At 43.5% G+C, this 15,516-nt stretch overlaps 1 protein-coding gene across 11 annotated transcripts in view; it reads left to right on the plus strand.

Moving 5' to 3' along the window:
* Positions 1-1,022: 1,022 nt before the first annotated feature.
* Positions 1,023-15,516, plus strand: part of NEO1 (neogenin 1) — a 160,548-nt gene continuing 146,054 nt past the window's right edge. For 9 of the 11 annotated variants that reach the window (XM_075857730.1, XM_075857736.1, XM_075857731.1 and 6 more), the window contains exon 1: positions 1,024-1,325. In XM_075857730.1, coding sequence (XP_075713845.1) covers positions 1,214-1,325 — 112 coding nt within the window. In that variant the 5' untranslated portion in view covers positions 1,024-1,213. Of the gene's footprint in view, positions 1,326-15,516 lie in introns of all 11 variants that reach the window. The other 2 variants (XM_075857740.1, XM_075857741.1) reach the window with 2 other exon arrangements.

The following is a 15,516-nucleotide window of genomic DNA, read 5'->3' on the forward strand; positions in this document are numbered from 1 at the left end:
TCAGGCTCTCAATGCATTCCTATGGGAGCCAGAACGAGGTGCATAGGAATACATTGAGAGCCTTACTTCCAGTTTTCTGAAAAGCAGCGATTCCAGATAAGTCAGAGGGAAGATCACATGAGCAGCGCTGGACCGGAAAAACGACAAGATGAGGGGATCGGTAAGCACAAAGCACCCCACTGAAACACCAATGTACAAATGGAGGGCGCAAAAAAAATAAAAAAATAAGTGGAGTGCTTCTTTAAGGCCTTATTCACAAAAGCGTATTCGTGTTGCATCAGCGTGATTTCCATGTGTCATCCATTTTTCTTCTGGGTTTCTTTAGTAACTGTGTGAAAAAAAACTTACTCGAATAGAACACGCTGGAAGTTTCTGACAACGGACACACGCTCTTTGAAGAAAACAAAAAACGGATGTGTGAATAGCCCCATTGAATTGCATGAATCCATGTGCTGCCTTGCGGTTAAAACAGGACAGCACAGAGACGAGAAACAAGTTTGTGTGAACAACGCCTTATATGAACGCTCCTGTATAGAGTACTCTCTGAATCCCAAACCATTTCTTTACCAGGATTGCCACCCTCCTGGGTTTTTTGGGGGGATAAAATTTTAACACAGATTGGGGGACCTAAAATGAATAATAACGAGAAGCAACAAGTCTATAGCTCAGCTAGTAATATGAACACATCAGCAGGATTTATACTCCTACTAATGAAGAAACAAAAAGAAAATGTTAATATGAGATGGTCTGCCACGCACATTTGGACCTGCGTTTGCCGACTCAACCACTACAGACTTGGGTTACATTGTTAGTACGACAGACACGCACAGCACCGCCTCCGGGTGAAGCAGCGGGCAGCCTGTCCTCCAGCGTCCACTGCGGGAGAGGAGTGATGACGTCATTTGGGAGCTGACGGGGCGGCTCCGGCTTTCTGAAGAGCCTCTGTGCACACGACGCTGAAGGGCGTCTCTGTAGTATTGCGCGTGGGGGCGGGGCGCGCCTCTAGGTACGGGTAGGGCGGAGTCATAAGCGCGCCGCCCCAAGTGATGCGGTTGCGAGGACGCGCAGGGTTCGGCAGCGCGCAGTGTGCTCGGTTGTCTGCTTTGCGCCGTGGTCGGTCTTGGCTGCAGTCGTTCTTAGGAAGAGAGACGGAGCTGCGGAACGAGTCTTCTCTAGGGATGCTTAGAAGCAGGATTCGGTGAGAAGGTGAGGGATGGCAGCTTGGGGCCCCCCGGGATTGGGTGTCCGGATCACCCGGGGGCTGCTGGCGGTCTCCATCTATCTCATTCTCGGGCAGGAGCCGGCTGGAGCTGCAAGGACTGCAGGTGAGACGCGAGGGCCCGGGCCAGTCGCAGGGGGTGGGGGGAATAAGTGGAAGATAGTGATTGGAGTGCGGGAGTAGCTACCAGAGCTGAGTGCAGGACGGGGCAGTAGAGCCAGGCTACAGGCTGAGTTCATGTAAGGAGCCTGTGACCTGGCCGCGGATGTCCCCATCGAGCCCTGGTTATGTATACGGACACGTTAGAAATACGGAGGCATGTAGTAGATGGTAGCATGGCTGCGCAGAGACGGGTCTGTGCCGTAGATTTGGCTTTGTTGCTTTCCTACTGCTGGATGTAATGGTGCTGATGGGGGTAATTCATGTACATGCTCTCCGTATACTATGAAGGTTGGTGGCAGCTTGTTGCCCAGCTGTACAGCAGCCTGCCATGGTGTAGTCTCCTTATTTACTGCGCTAGTGTGTGGGGACTGACAAGCTGTTGCACACCATTCCTTCCATGCATATACTTTTCCATTGGCAGTGGTGCTGTGACATGCACCAGGTTCTGAGATGCCAAAGTGTCTTATGTATATACTATCTTGGCTGGTTCCGTATGGGTCCCAGATCTTTCATAATATGATATATCTACAGTGGGGGTCGTTTTTAGATGCATAAGGTAAAGATCTACGTTACGTCATCCCGTATCATGTTTTCTCTTCCTATGTATCTTATGTGAATCACCCAATGGATTATAAACACGCGTCAGGCTTTGGTGTATATACAATAGAATACACATGTATGTAATTACCCCCAGACCCGGGCTGTCACAAATTGTTTATTCTAGCAATTTCACATTTATTTGTCTACCAGGGCTCGAGTGAATAGAACTCTGATGTCCTGCGTTATATTTATATATACTATACATGCTCAGCCATGTTTATGGACGTGTCTAAATACTCCTTCTTAGGTCTACCCGGAGTATATAATGGTTTACTGTAAAACCTCCTACCAGTGTATTAAAACAGGAATGTCATTTACGTGGCTCTATTTTGCGATTTTCCAAATATTCCATACAGTTGCATGTAAGGCAATGTCTGAATCCCAGAACTATGGGTAATATATTTAATTATGCATATCAAATGGATGTAGAATATTTGTCCTTTTATGTGTAATTACTTTCATTACAGATGCAACTGATTTTCTTAAGGCACTGATGTGTAAATATTTTACTAAAGTACATGCTTAATAATTCATGGAAAATTCATATATTTGTGCGGTAATTCCTCATATTTGCTTGCGAGCTGCTCAGAATGCTGATGAGATTGTCTGCACATAATGCTGAGCCTCATCATCTGTACAATGGGCAGAAACCAAACTAGCCATACATTTTCTCTAATAAAAGCCATATGCAGTATTGCTGATGTTTGCCATTTTGCCCTATTGCTCGGCTTGTAATGTTAAAATGGTCATGAGTCTGTGGTGGGCTCTGATTTTTGTCTGGGAAATGTTGGAAGATCACCCTGTTACTGCAGAACTGCTCTCGTACTCCAGAGCTCGTGGGCACCAAACATATTGGGTATCTTAGTAAAGGTTTTGGATCTTGTCAGTCTAAAGCACAGGTCATGGACCACTGACGTTTTGTTTTTTTACAATTGCACCAGATGACTTTTGTTGCCTAACTTTTGACCTAGTATCTGTCAAATGATAGCTGAATTTGATATATATTGAGTTTTACTTTACCTTTGTCCTAAACCTGAAGAGTTGCACATAAGTTGCTTAGCAACAAATCTGCCTTTTTAGGCGACCCTCCGGTCTGAGGAGAATTAGAAGGGTAATGGGGTGTATGGAGTAATATTACCTGGTGTCCTCCAGTAGCCACCCTTTGCTGTGGATTTGCCATTTATACAACCCCGGCTGTCTCAAATTGGCCATAGCAGCTTCTCCGGCTGAGTCTAAGAAACTCCCTCTGTTCACAGATTGAACAGAACTGCTCACGTGAGTAACTCTGGCCAATCGGAGTACAGTGGGAGTGTCTCAGACTCTTAGTCTAAGAAGAGCTGCAGCCATTTTGGGACCGAACAGAGGGGACCATAACATCGTGGATCTATGGCACCCAATATTATTACTCCATATCTAAAATTGTTCTGGGACCAGAGGGTCACTTTAATGTTAATTTTCTAATCTGCGATGGAGAACTGAAACTTGCCCTCTGGTTGCTGTGGGCGACAGGGTCACTTTTTTTATTGACATAGTTTTGAAACGTTATTTGCCAATCAGTATGTCCAAGTCCATTGCTACACATTGCGCCTAGATGTCCACAGTAATCTGATCTCATACAGGTAAATGGAAATTGATGCTTTTGTACAACTTCTCTCCCAAACCTCTATGGGGAAAATAAAATAAAAACTATTAGGCTGGGTTCACACAACCTATTTTCAGACGTAATGGAGGCGTTTAACGCCTTGAATTCCGTCTGAAAAAACTGCTCCAATACGTTGGCAAACAACTGCCCATTACTTTTCGATGGACTTTACGATGTACTGTGCCGACGACCTGTCATTTTACGCGTCGCTGTCAAAAGACAGCTCCGTAGTTTCAGACGTAATTGCGGTTATCGTGTGCACATACCCTTACTGGGATCCACAAAGTCACATCATGAGTCGATTCTCATGACATCAAGACACAAGTTGTTGTCTACGTCCATACTGTGCCCATTAGAAGTACTGATGCTAGACCTATAAGGCTGGGTTCACACGACCTATTTTCAGGCGTAAACGAGGCGTTTTACGCCTCGAGTTACGCCTGAAAACACGGCTCCAATACGTCGGCAAACATCTGCCCATTGCTTTCAATGGGTCTTACGATATACTGTGCCGACGACCTGTCATTTTACGCGTCGCTGTCAAAAGACGGCTCGTAATATTACAGCCTCGTCAAAAGAAGTACAGGACACTTGGGACGTTTTTTGGAGCCGTTTTCTCATAGACTCCAATGAAAATGGTTTTCAAAAACGGCCGTGAAAAACGTCAGTTGCTCAAAAAACGTCTGAAAATCAGGGCTGTTTTCCCTTGAAAACTGCTCCATATTTTGAGACGTTTTTGACTCTACGTGTGAACATACCCCAACGCTGATCACTTTTTGTGCCATTCTTCTGCTGCCCTGGAAACCATTTGGCTGGAATTTCAACTTTGGTATGAATAGATGTGTCGGAGTATTTGCCTCGATGGTTGAGGTCTGGGTCTCGTCACTATTGCATCTTCTATCTTCATGAGGAAAGCCTGCACTGACAGTTACTGTATGGTCGAAAAAATAAAATAGAGGCAGCACTCCAAAGATCATGTCAAAAAAAGGTTTTTAATCACCCATCAGTGCAAAAGGATGCAACGTTTCGGCTGCTCGATGCAGCCTTTGTCAAGCACATTCAGCAGCTGAAACGTTTCATCCTATTGCACTGATGGGTGATTATAAACCTACTTTTTTTTAATATGATCTTTGGAGTGCTGCCTCTTTCTCCAAGTCAGGTTCCTGGAGGCTTGCACCCTGCTGCCCTGCAGGTTCTTGTTCTACTGTGCTGCCCATTTTTTCTATTTGGAGTTACTGTATGGTGATACATAGTATTATGTGACCTTTTTAAATGTGCAATAAGCTGCCAACTTTGTGACGTTATAGTGAACTTAGAATTGTTTTTAACAGGACACTAAACCAATTCATTTAAATGCGTTACTTCAGGTGATCTGCCTGGAATCCTGAACAGTTCTTATCTCTACTTGTAGTACTAGTATCCAGTGTACTTACATTCAAAATGAAGGGTTTCTATGGAAACTATGCATCTACTTTACATTCCTTTTACCTCAGCGTCTTATCAGTGATGTCAGTGTTTTCCCTCCAGTTCTGGCCAGCAGGTTTTATGTCCGTCCTGCACTTAGAAACAGTAAGATTGACTTTTTCAAATAATTTGTGTGTTAAATGGGGAGATTTATCAATACTGGCACACGTAGGTGTAACTTGAAGCTCCTCGGCCCCAATGCAAAATTGGTAACCAAGCCTCCCACTTACCATGTACCATTTATAATACTGGTGTCTTCCTATGGGTCAGAGAATCCATTGAAACCCCTCAGGCACCAGGGCCCAGTGAAACTGCTACCTCTGCCCTCCCTATAGCTATACCCCTGGGGACGCAACTTATGAAAGGTACCCAAATTCCCCCCCATGCAGCGTGCAAAATAATTAGGCACATTCGCTGTTGATAAATCTGTTGCGGGGAAAAACGACACGATGTTGGACCTGGCTTTGTTTTCTGCCACTTTTCTTAACAGAAAAGTGTCAGACATCCTTTGTAACAGAGTTGGTCTTTATTAAAAATTTGTTTTACTTTTTCAGATAGAGCTGTTCTGTAGTCTCCATACAGAGTAGCTGTATCTGTATCCCGTGGATCTGACTCGTTCAGTGTCAGTGGGTCCTGAGTGTCTCTGACATAAGGTATGCACCTGTAATCCATTACATCTAAGTTATGATCTTAGATGTGATTACAGGTGGATCCACCTGCTTTTACTGAACCAGTCAGCCCCGCAAAGCACACAGTCAGAGCAGCTGTATCTAAAAAAAATTTTTTTAATGAAGACTAAAGTTAAAACCAAACACACGGACTGACCTGTTTATTAAAAATAAAAATATGCCCATCAAAGGTTTACATAGCCTCCACCAGATAGGTCATCCATACTTGATCGGTTCGTGTCCGACACCTGGACCCTGCACCGATACGCTACTCCGGCTGCCTCCGTGCACCAGATGTTTGGAACGGTATGCAGTAGTTGGAGACTGAAGTAGATGGCTTTGACCACTGCATAGCGGCCGTTCTGCAGCTCTGCTCGTATTCACTTGGCTCTGGTCAAAGAATAGCTGCAGCTGTGCTCCTATTCAAGTGGATAGGAGCAGAGCTGCAGGTCTGCCGAACAGCCGCTATGCAGTGGTCAGAGCCATCTACTGCATACCGTCCAAGCATCCGGTGCACAGAGGCAGCCGGAGTGGCGGATCGGTGTGGGGTCCGGGTGTCGGACACGCACAGATCATATACTGATGACCTATACGGTGGATATGTCATCAGTTGTCAGAGTGGAAAACCCCTATAAGCTTGATTCTAAAGCCACACTCACTTTATCCAATACATAAAGAGGCGCAGGGGTTTGGAATTATGGCGTTTGGCCTGACCGTCATGCTTCTCAATGTATTTATGACAGAAAAATTTAGTACGTACTGTACATTGATAAATCTGCCTTTAATGTGTATATGCACACGTGCGCATACACTTTTTTTTTTTTCGGTTTCCTAATTGCTTAGTTCATGAATTAAGAATTATAAACATGAGACGTTTTATGGTGTGGGGGCTTTTTAGTAAGGTCCTTGTTCTGTCCTGTGCTAATATGACAGACTTACTTTGGCTTGCAGCTCATTATTGTGAAGGAATTATTTATATTGCTTTGTAATAAATGTAGCCATAGTGCAGTATATTTTTGATGAAATGCTTTTGTGCTGTACTATTACCGTACTCTGGATATTGCTGTCTGCTTTAGTTCCTGTGGTTTTTGGTTCCTCTTCAGGATCCATAGGAAATAATCCAGCAGCTGCATTTGTGGGCTCTGGCAGCAGTTTACCTCAGAATCTCCTTGGCCTAGTAGTGCAGATATCATGTAGTGGCATGATAAATCTCCGATTCTGTGCAATTTGTGGTTATACTCCCATTCAGTTTTGCTGCCCGTAGCACGCTGGGCAGAGTTAACAGTTTAATGGGTGACTGTAGAGGAAGGCTAATGAATTCTGATGTGACCTTTTTAAACCATGATTGGACACTATGGCGTGTGTTATCATTAATCTTTCCTAAGCTTCTTGCTAATAGAAGTATCTAATGTAAATTGAGCCCTTTAAAGGACGAGTGTCAAGGAAAAAAAATGTTGATATCAATTTGCATTTAGTGTTTTATTTATGTGTGTGTTTCTGTTTTACTTTTTTATATTTTTTTACTTTTTCTTCTCTATGGGGGTTGCCATTTTTTTTGCCATCTCTGTATGTGTCGATTAACGACACATACAGTGATGGAATACGGCACATACATCCCCATAGGGAATGCGAACGGGAGCCGTTCCATCCACTATAGCGTACACGGTCTGTGTGGGAGCGGCGCATGGGCTGCTCCCACACAGACCAAAAGTCAGGTCTTCGCTAGAGCGAAATCCGGCGCCATGTTCATGTCGACCGGAAGCCGCGGCCACACTGTGAGATGACTACTTCCGGTCGCGGCTTCCGGACTTGTGTTCTGAAGCAAGCACGAGGAGCGGAGGGAGCAGAATGGAGCGGACGGACCAGAGGGAGCGGCGGCGGCAGGAGCAGGTAAGTTAGGTCTGTGTATGTACGTGTTTTACTGTGTGTTTACTACTGTATGTAAGACTACTACACTGTGTGTTAGCTCAAAAAATGGCAACACACAGTGTAGGAGGTTTGACCGTTCAATCCCCTCCTTTCTCCTGGCACTAGCCAGGATAAAGGAGGGGGGATTCTGTGAGCTCACTAGAGCGAGTGTGTTGACACCAAACTGGCAATTTTGGATCTGCTATCATTCAGATGTCTTCTGATGAGCCATAGACATTAGATATTCAGCAGGTCCCAGCCAAGCGTGCATGTTCTTTCAATGGGGGAGGAAGATTAGCAGCTTGTCTCAGAGGGAAAAAACGGGGAGGACTGGTTATAATCGAACCTGACCCTTGTTTCCTCCATGGCAGATGTATGCAGTTCTCATCTAAAACAGGATCTGTTAAAATAATAATAATAAAAAAAATAATAATAATAAAAATAAATGGATCCAATGTTTGGGACATATGCTTTGGGTGACCACTGGTGAGCTGCGGTGTTAAGCATAATTGTTATTAAATATTTATATATGTAGTTAACAATCTGTTAAAACTAAAATTGTCAAATTCATTACAAAATCTATTGAAATGTGGCGTCTATAATGATTAAAAAAATCCCAAGCATATGTTTTTGCTTCCAAAGAATATAAAATATTTCATATCTATTAGTTATCCTCTAAGTTTGTGCCATAAAACATATTATGATTATTAATGTTCTTGCATATAGCTATATAAGTAACACTGATACTTCACTCCTGAACACTATTAAGAAAGGCTCCTATGATGGCCAGTGAAGTGGAACAGATCATTTGTGAGCGAATTTGACAAAATGCCAAAAGAAGAAGAAAAAATATTTCTTTGGCTGTAAGCAGCCGCTGCCTGACCTCAGGACAAAACTGGATCCTAATCATTGGTTGCTAATAATAATCTTATAGATCTGCACTCCTAAAACAACATAAACGCTGCTAGGAATATACTCCATAAAGTTAAGGTTTTGATGTATTTTCCCTCCATCAAAGAGATTTGTATGGTATGAAATGCCAATGAGGTGGATTTATTATTTCTACCTGCTTATATAGTACTAACAAATGAATCTGTTGGGAGGTTGAGATCACTCCATGTGTACGGTCTTTTTCAGAGTTGGACGAATACCTGGTGACAAGTAGCCAATGAGCCTAGAAGTTTGCTCTTAGCAAAAAAATCTTTATAGTTAGTGTTATATTGGTTTCTATGTGAGTTTGTCGGGCCACTAAATCTGGCCCTAGAGTGGTCTGCCTGGCTCCTAAATGTCTACAGTATTGTGTTTTTCTGGTCTATTTAGTTTACGTGCCACACATCTGTGGCTAACAGGTGGCCTTCCCAAATCTATCAGTGACCTTAAAGCGTCCTGGATGACACTATAGCTGTTTGATACACCATCTTTATGGCAAGTAGTGGCTCCATAAGGGTATGTTCACATATAGCGTTAACACTGTGGCTTTCCTGCAATGGATTCAATTTGGGAAAATCTGCAGTGTATTGCAGTAGCAGCAGAGTGGATGAGATTTCAACACGTTTTCATCCACACGTTGAATAAAAAAAAATCAGCCGAAAAACTGCAGTGCTGTCTTTTAAGCATGTCGTTTTATGCTTTGGAATCTCTGCTTTTCTGTTGCGGGAAGTGAAACACAAAACAAACGGCAAATGTTGCATTTTTTGCATTGGAAATGCTGCGATTCTGCGGCAAAAATGTAAAAATAAAAAATTATATATATATAATTTTATTTATTTTACCCCCTGGGCATTGTCGTAGCGACACTTGCTTCATCCTTCATCCTGCCCGGCCTCCTGGGATGATGCCATGTTACTGCTGCAGCCAATCACAGCCTGCCGCGTCACCCTAGGAGTCTGGACTACACGGACAACTGGGGGATGCTACGCCATAACAACGGACAACAAGGTAAGTAGAAACTTTTTTTTTTTTTTTTCCCCAAGCACTGTTTGGGCCTGAAACGTCATCACGATTTGGTGCGGGTTTTTTTGGGTAGAATTCCGTGCATGTTCCAGGACTGATACGCTGTGTACTTACATGGTTATCAAATAGACTGTTCATACCTAAAAATGTCCTTTGGTTGGAGGCTGTTCATTAGAAGCGATTGCTTAGCTATGATTAGTACAACTTTTCATTCACAATGTAGCAAACCGTGCCGTGTATCTGAGTGCAGAGATACAACCAATGTTATGACTGCGTTGTGTAAATGCTTTATGGAGTTCTGGGATTTTTTTTTCTGACACAATAATTTTTTGCAGCAATAAACAAAAATATATAAAAATTCTTTTGACACAGCAGAGGTTAAGCTGAAAGACATGTTTTTCTCTAGTGTCTTCATTAAAATATACTCCATTTGAATGAGACTCTCCCCCACCCCCATATCCTCGGAGTTCTAGCAGCTTTGCATTTTATATTGCTTGAACTGCGCGGATAAATATAGATTTGCCTAAAGTTACAAAGGGAGCAGACGGTAGGATTTAAATCCAGTTCTCTACTTCAAAGACAGTCACTGCATTACTACCTACAGCACCGTGAGAATACGAAATAATCTCTTAATTTGACGTATCTACCATCCAAAAGCTTCTACTCATGTGTAAGACTTTGAGCAGTATATTCAATCCTGCTCTGCTTATGTGATCAGCCGCAGATTTATGAAGCTGCTCTAGGTGTTCTGCACATAGGCGGTTCTGACAAAGGGTTTGGCATTTTTGGAGCCGAGAAAACGTGAACCATCTCTTGCACTATATAGGAATGTAAAGTTGGTGGCTAAGATGACATCTTGTTCCTGTAAGCATCCATTTCCTCATTGAAACTCTTATGTCTGTAGCGTAAAGATGGTCCAATCATTTTGCTGGATTTCTGGTCCGATATTCCCCTACTGTTGAGCAGCCTACCTGTTTGGAGTGTGCTCAGACATGGCATGGTATTTCCGCAGCGTAAAAAAGTTGGGCAATGTTTTACAATATATGCTTATGGCAAAATTCTCTGGTTCTTGCGTTGCGGATTATTTCTCCCGTAGGCATGCATTGTATTTTCCGCATCATGTTTATGCTGTGGAAATATGATGCGCTACATATGAGCGCACCCTAATACAAGGAAATATAATGCTGACAAACAATTTCTAGGTAATTAGAAAAGTTTCGATCAATGAAAAAGCAGCAATTGTTGCACATGTTTACACTGGCCATTGATTGCAATCTTTTACTTGATATTACAGTTTTTTACACTGTAATCGCCCCATGTAAAAGGCCCTTAGCAGCACAACTCACTTTGCAGAGCAATGAAAAATAATTGTCAAAATGATCATATATAGACTGGTTGACCTAACCCAACAAGTATGCCTATGAAACTAATTGTGGCGGTCAGGTAATGTTTTATTGGTTTTAAAAATCCTTGTTCTAAATATTTTCACTATTCCTATAGTTTGTCATGTTGATCCTGTTATTTGTAAAGTTTTTTTGTGTTTTTTTCTCTTTACTGTTTTGATTAGGGGGGGAAATAAATGGAATAAGATGGACGCCTCTGGCTTGAGTGAGAACATAGCCTAAGGCCCTATTCACAAGACAGGGTTTCTTGGCCGTGTGCCGACCGTTCTTTGGCCGCAGTAGGAACAATAGACCCCAAAAAATGGAAAATAACCTATTTTGGGCTGTTCTTCCAGCCGCACGGCTCCCATAGAAGTCTGTGGGGCCGTGTAAAGCACGGCTGTCACTCGGATGTGCTTTCTGCTGCTCGCTCTCTTCCTCACAGTGCGAAGTGCATGCGAGGAGGAGGGCGTTTTGTTGCTCCCTGTAGGAGCTGAATCCCTAATCCCCGGCCACAGCTTTGGTCAACGCTGTAGCCGGGGATTCCGCTCCAGGAGAAGTCCCTGACTTCAATATCCACATGTTGCTACAATGTCCATATGTGGACATTGAAGTCAGGGACTTCTCCTGGAGCGGTCCCCAACAGCAAGGTAGGGGAGTGTGCCATCTATAAGGGGGGTGCCGTCTATGGGGGGGTGGCTATGTACAAGGTCTGTGTGGCACTACCTACGAGGGTGTCTGTGTGGCACTACCAACAAGGGGTAGTATCTACAGAGGCCCCCTATACATAATGCCACACACTGCCCACGTAGATAATGCCACACACCCACTTGTACATGGTACCCCCGTAGATAGAGCCACTGTGGGGGTCACACGGCCGGGAATCCCTGTCATGTGAATAGGGCCTTATATTGGTATGAGACCTATTTAAAAAGGTAAAAAAATGCTGCATGCTTTGGCGGGTGGCTTGCCTCATGTTTTTTAAACGGTTGCTGCATTTTTCGCGTCTGGTAATACTTAAAACCTGGCCTTTTATAGATTTCAAGTTTGATCACTTTAACCACTCTGTTCATTCATCACTTCAAAATTTTACGCTAAGGCTTTATTCACAGGGCCGTGAAAAACGGGCGTGCGCTACTTCGAGTGCTGAGCCCGGGAAAGCCCTTGACTTTACTATCCTTATATGGACAGTGATGTCGGGCTTTCAACTGTGGAGTCTCCGGCCAGAGCATCGCAAGATCTCTGGCTAGGGACTCCTGTCTCCCTCTGAAACCCCTGTAGATGGCACCCTCCCCCAGATATCACCGCTGTAGATCCTTGAAGGAGGGGAATCCCCGGCCAACTCTCTGGCCAGGGAATTCCGCTACTGGAGAAGCCCCTGGCCTTACTGTCCATATATGGACACTGACGTCAGTAGCTACCTCTGGAATCTCCTGCCAGACCAGAATCCCTGGCCGATGCTCTGGTCAGGGGATTCTGCCAATTTTCTACTATACCTTTATTGCAGGGAAGAACAACCCCCCCCCCCCCCCAAGAGCCAGGTAGCCAATTCATCAAGAAAATTTCTATTGCATCCTACATCTTAAGTTTCTGTTCCTTTCCATTGATACTAATGGAAGTTCTTATCGATGGACCTTTAAAAAGTTAGGTTGGCTCCTGGATTCGTTTGGCTGCATTCTAATGCTTACAGTATGTTCATCCCTTTTGTTAGTGTTTCATATGCATCCGTCTACAATTGTACTTTGTTCTACTCTAGATATTGAATAGTCCTACTAGAGAAGGCATTCTGTACTGTAAGTGATCCATTCACAGGCTTTGCTTTGAAGGCCCTGATTACAATGGTTGTCTCACTGAAGTTTACAATATTGCCTTCAAACGATTCAGTCATGCATTTTTGTTGTTTTTTTGCTGGCTTTATGTAAAATGTCTTTTTGCTGCGACTGGTACCAAAATGTGCGTGACAGTTTGTCCTTCATCAGTGCTTCTTAGGAATCTTTGCTTCATTGTTGCTCCAACCACCATGAGCATGTAATCCATGTTTAAATAGACGTTGTGTCCTGTGTCTGGGGTTCTTTACCTCTGTAGTGGAATTAGGAGGATTTTACACTTTTAATAAGGCTATGTTCACACGGGGTATTTTGCCGAGTTTTTTGACGCGGAAACCGCGTCGCAAAACTCGGCAGAAACGGCCCGAGAACGCCTCCCATTGATTTCAATGGGAGGCGTCGGCGTCTTTTTCCCGCGAGCAGTAAAACTGCCTCGCGGGAAAAAGAAGCGACATGCCCTATCTTCGGGCGCTTCCGCCTCCGACCTCCCATTGACTTCAATGGGAGGCATGAGAAAGCGTATTTCTCGCTGTTTTATGCCCGCGGCGCTCAATGGCCGAGGGCGAAAAACGGAGCGATAATTGCCACGCAAATCGGCGTGCAGGGAGAGGAATATCTGCCTCAAAGTGCCAAACTGAATTTTGAGGCAGATATTCCTCCCCCAAAATACTCCGTGTGAACATAGCCTTACACTTTGGCATTTTGTGTTTATAAATCCATGAAACTTGATCAGTCTTCTTATTTATTTATTTTTCTTGTAAAGAAATGCATATTATATTGTTTGATCAAGTATGAGGGTCATCTTAAACGGATATTTAAAATTATAGTGAGTTATTTGGGAACTTATTTTATCCACGGTTGATGCGGTCTACAAAAAGTAACAAGCTCGTTCATAGATTGATCTTATCGTTTATACAGCCGAAAATATGATAGTTGACGGCAGCACATCTCCCGTGTAAACAGGGAGACGTGCTGCCGGCATAAGGGTGCAGCGTCACGGTGCGGTTTTTTTCTTTTTTAAACCGCATGAAGTTATTTTTCAATAGATGTCAATGGTGAAATGTTTGTTATGGACAGACTGCGGCTATTATATTACAATGTGTTTTTTTGTGGAGTTAACTGCGTCTTCATAATGTCCGACCGCATGTAGTTACTGATCGCGCTGCCAAAGTTGTTGCTGAACTGCTTGCGTTTTTGCTAACCGTTCTGCAATGCATTGTAATGAACTATATACAGGAAGCACCTAACAAACTTCAACACCAGTGACAAACTATGTCCATCAATTATTTCCTTTAAAAACACAACAGAACTGCAGCATTAGAGACAAAACGCATTCAGTTGACTGCATGCGGTTTTCAAACGCAACAAACCGCGTCAACGACGCAACGCGTGGCCTTACCCTAATAGAAATACATGGGGACGAGCGATCGGAGTTACGAGCGCTCGTCCCCATGCATTGCCCCTTGTGAAAGGAGCAAACGAGCGCCGATCAACGAGCTGTCTCTATCGGCGCTCATTTACACGGGCCACATCGGGCTACGTAAGAGAACCCTAAGAATATGGAATTCCTCAGATGGTTAAATATGCCCCAGGATTAACCAAGGGTTGGTTGAAGTTACAGCCGATTTTGTTCTTGAGCCTCTAAGGGTATGTTCACATGCCTAGCAAAAAATGTCTGAAAATACGGAGCTGTTTTGAAGGGAAAACCGCTTCTGATTTGTAGCCTTTTTTTATTTTTATTTTTTAAATTAACTAGCGTTTTTTCACTGTTTTTGGAGCTGTTTTTCTATAGTGTCAATGAAAAACGGCTCAAGAAGTGACATGCACTTCTAATTTTTCGCAGGCGGTTTTTAATGCGGCCGATTTTCAAAACCGCTGCATAAAAAAATGCCCCGTCGGAACAGAACGCCGTTTTTCCAATCATCCCTTGAAATCAATGGGCAGATGTTTGGAGGCACAAAAGATGTTTTTGCCACGCGTCCAAAAACACTGCATAAACACATGCGTTTTTTGCAACTAGCCCAGAAACCATGGCAATAAGAACAAGGGATTTTGAAGTGAGGTTTTTGGCCTCGCACCAAAACCACACACTAATCCGAACGCTCGTTCCTGTTCACTGCCCTGTGTAAACAAGGCAACGATCAGCCAATAAATACTCGATCAGCTTTTATCGGCCAATAAAATGGTCGCTAGTCTGCAGCACTTCTCTGTGTAAAACGGGAGATGTGCTGCTTCCACGATGTAAATACGATTGCAGATCCCCATACATAACCGATCATTGCTCCTTGTTAAAGGAGCGCCAATCAATGAGCTGTCTCGTTGATCGGTACTTGTATTCACAGCCCATATCCGGCTGTGTAAAAGGAACTTTACTTTTTTTTTTTTTTTGGGCTCAGCCCTAAGAATCACATCCGGGCTAGTTTGGAAAAACTGACCTTGCCAGTTATATTAAAGAATAGCCTAAACTGACTATGAACTAATTAACCTGGAAACACCTAACTGCCACACTGCCAGTATAGGGTGTATGGACTTATTATTTTGCACATCGGTCCATCAGCTTTGTTGTAGCACAAGAATGCAGTCATATCTATAGAATGCCAGGTTCCCATAAGTATAACCTCAGCAAAGTCTGCAGTATAGATCTAGCTTTACTATGTACTGTAGTATGTGCCCCCCCCCCCCCCATTGCTTC

The sequence above is a fragment of the Rhinoderma darwinii genome, chromosome 3 (genome assembly GCF_050947455.1).
Source record: "Rhinoderma darwinii isolate aRhiDar2 chromosome 3, aRhiDar2.hap1, whole genome shotgun sequence".
NCBI classification, from domain to species: domain Eukaryota; kingdom Metazoa; phylum Chordata; class Amphibia; order Anura; family Rhinodermatidae; genus Rhinoderma; species Rhinoderma darwinii.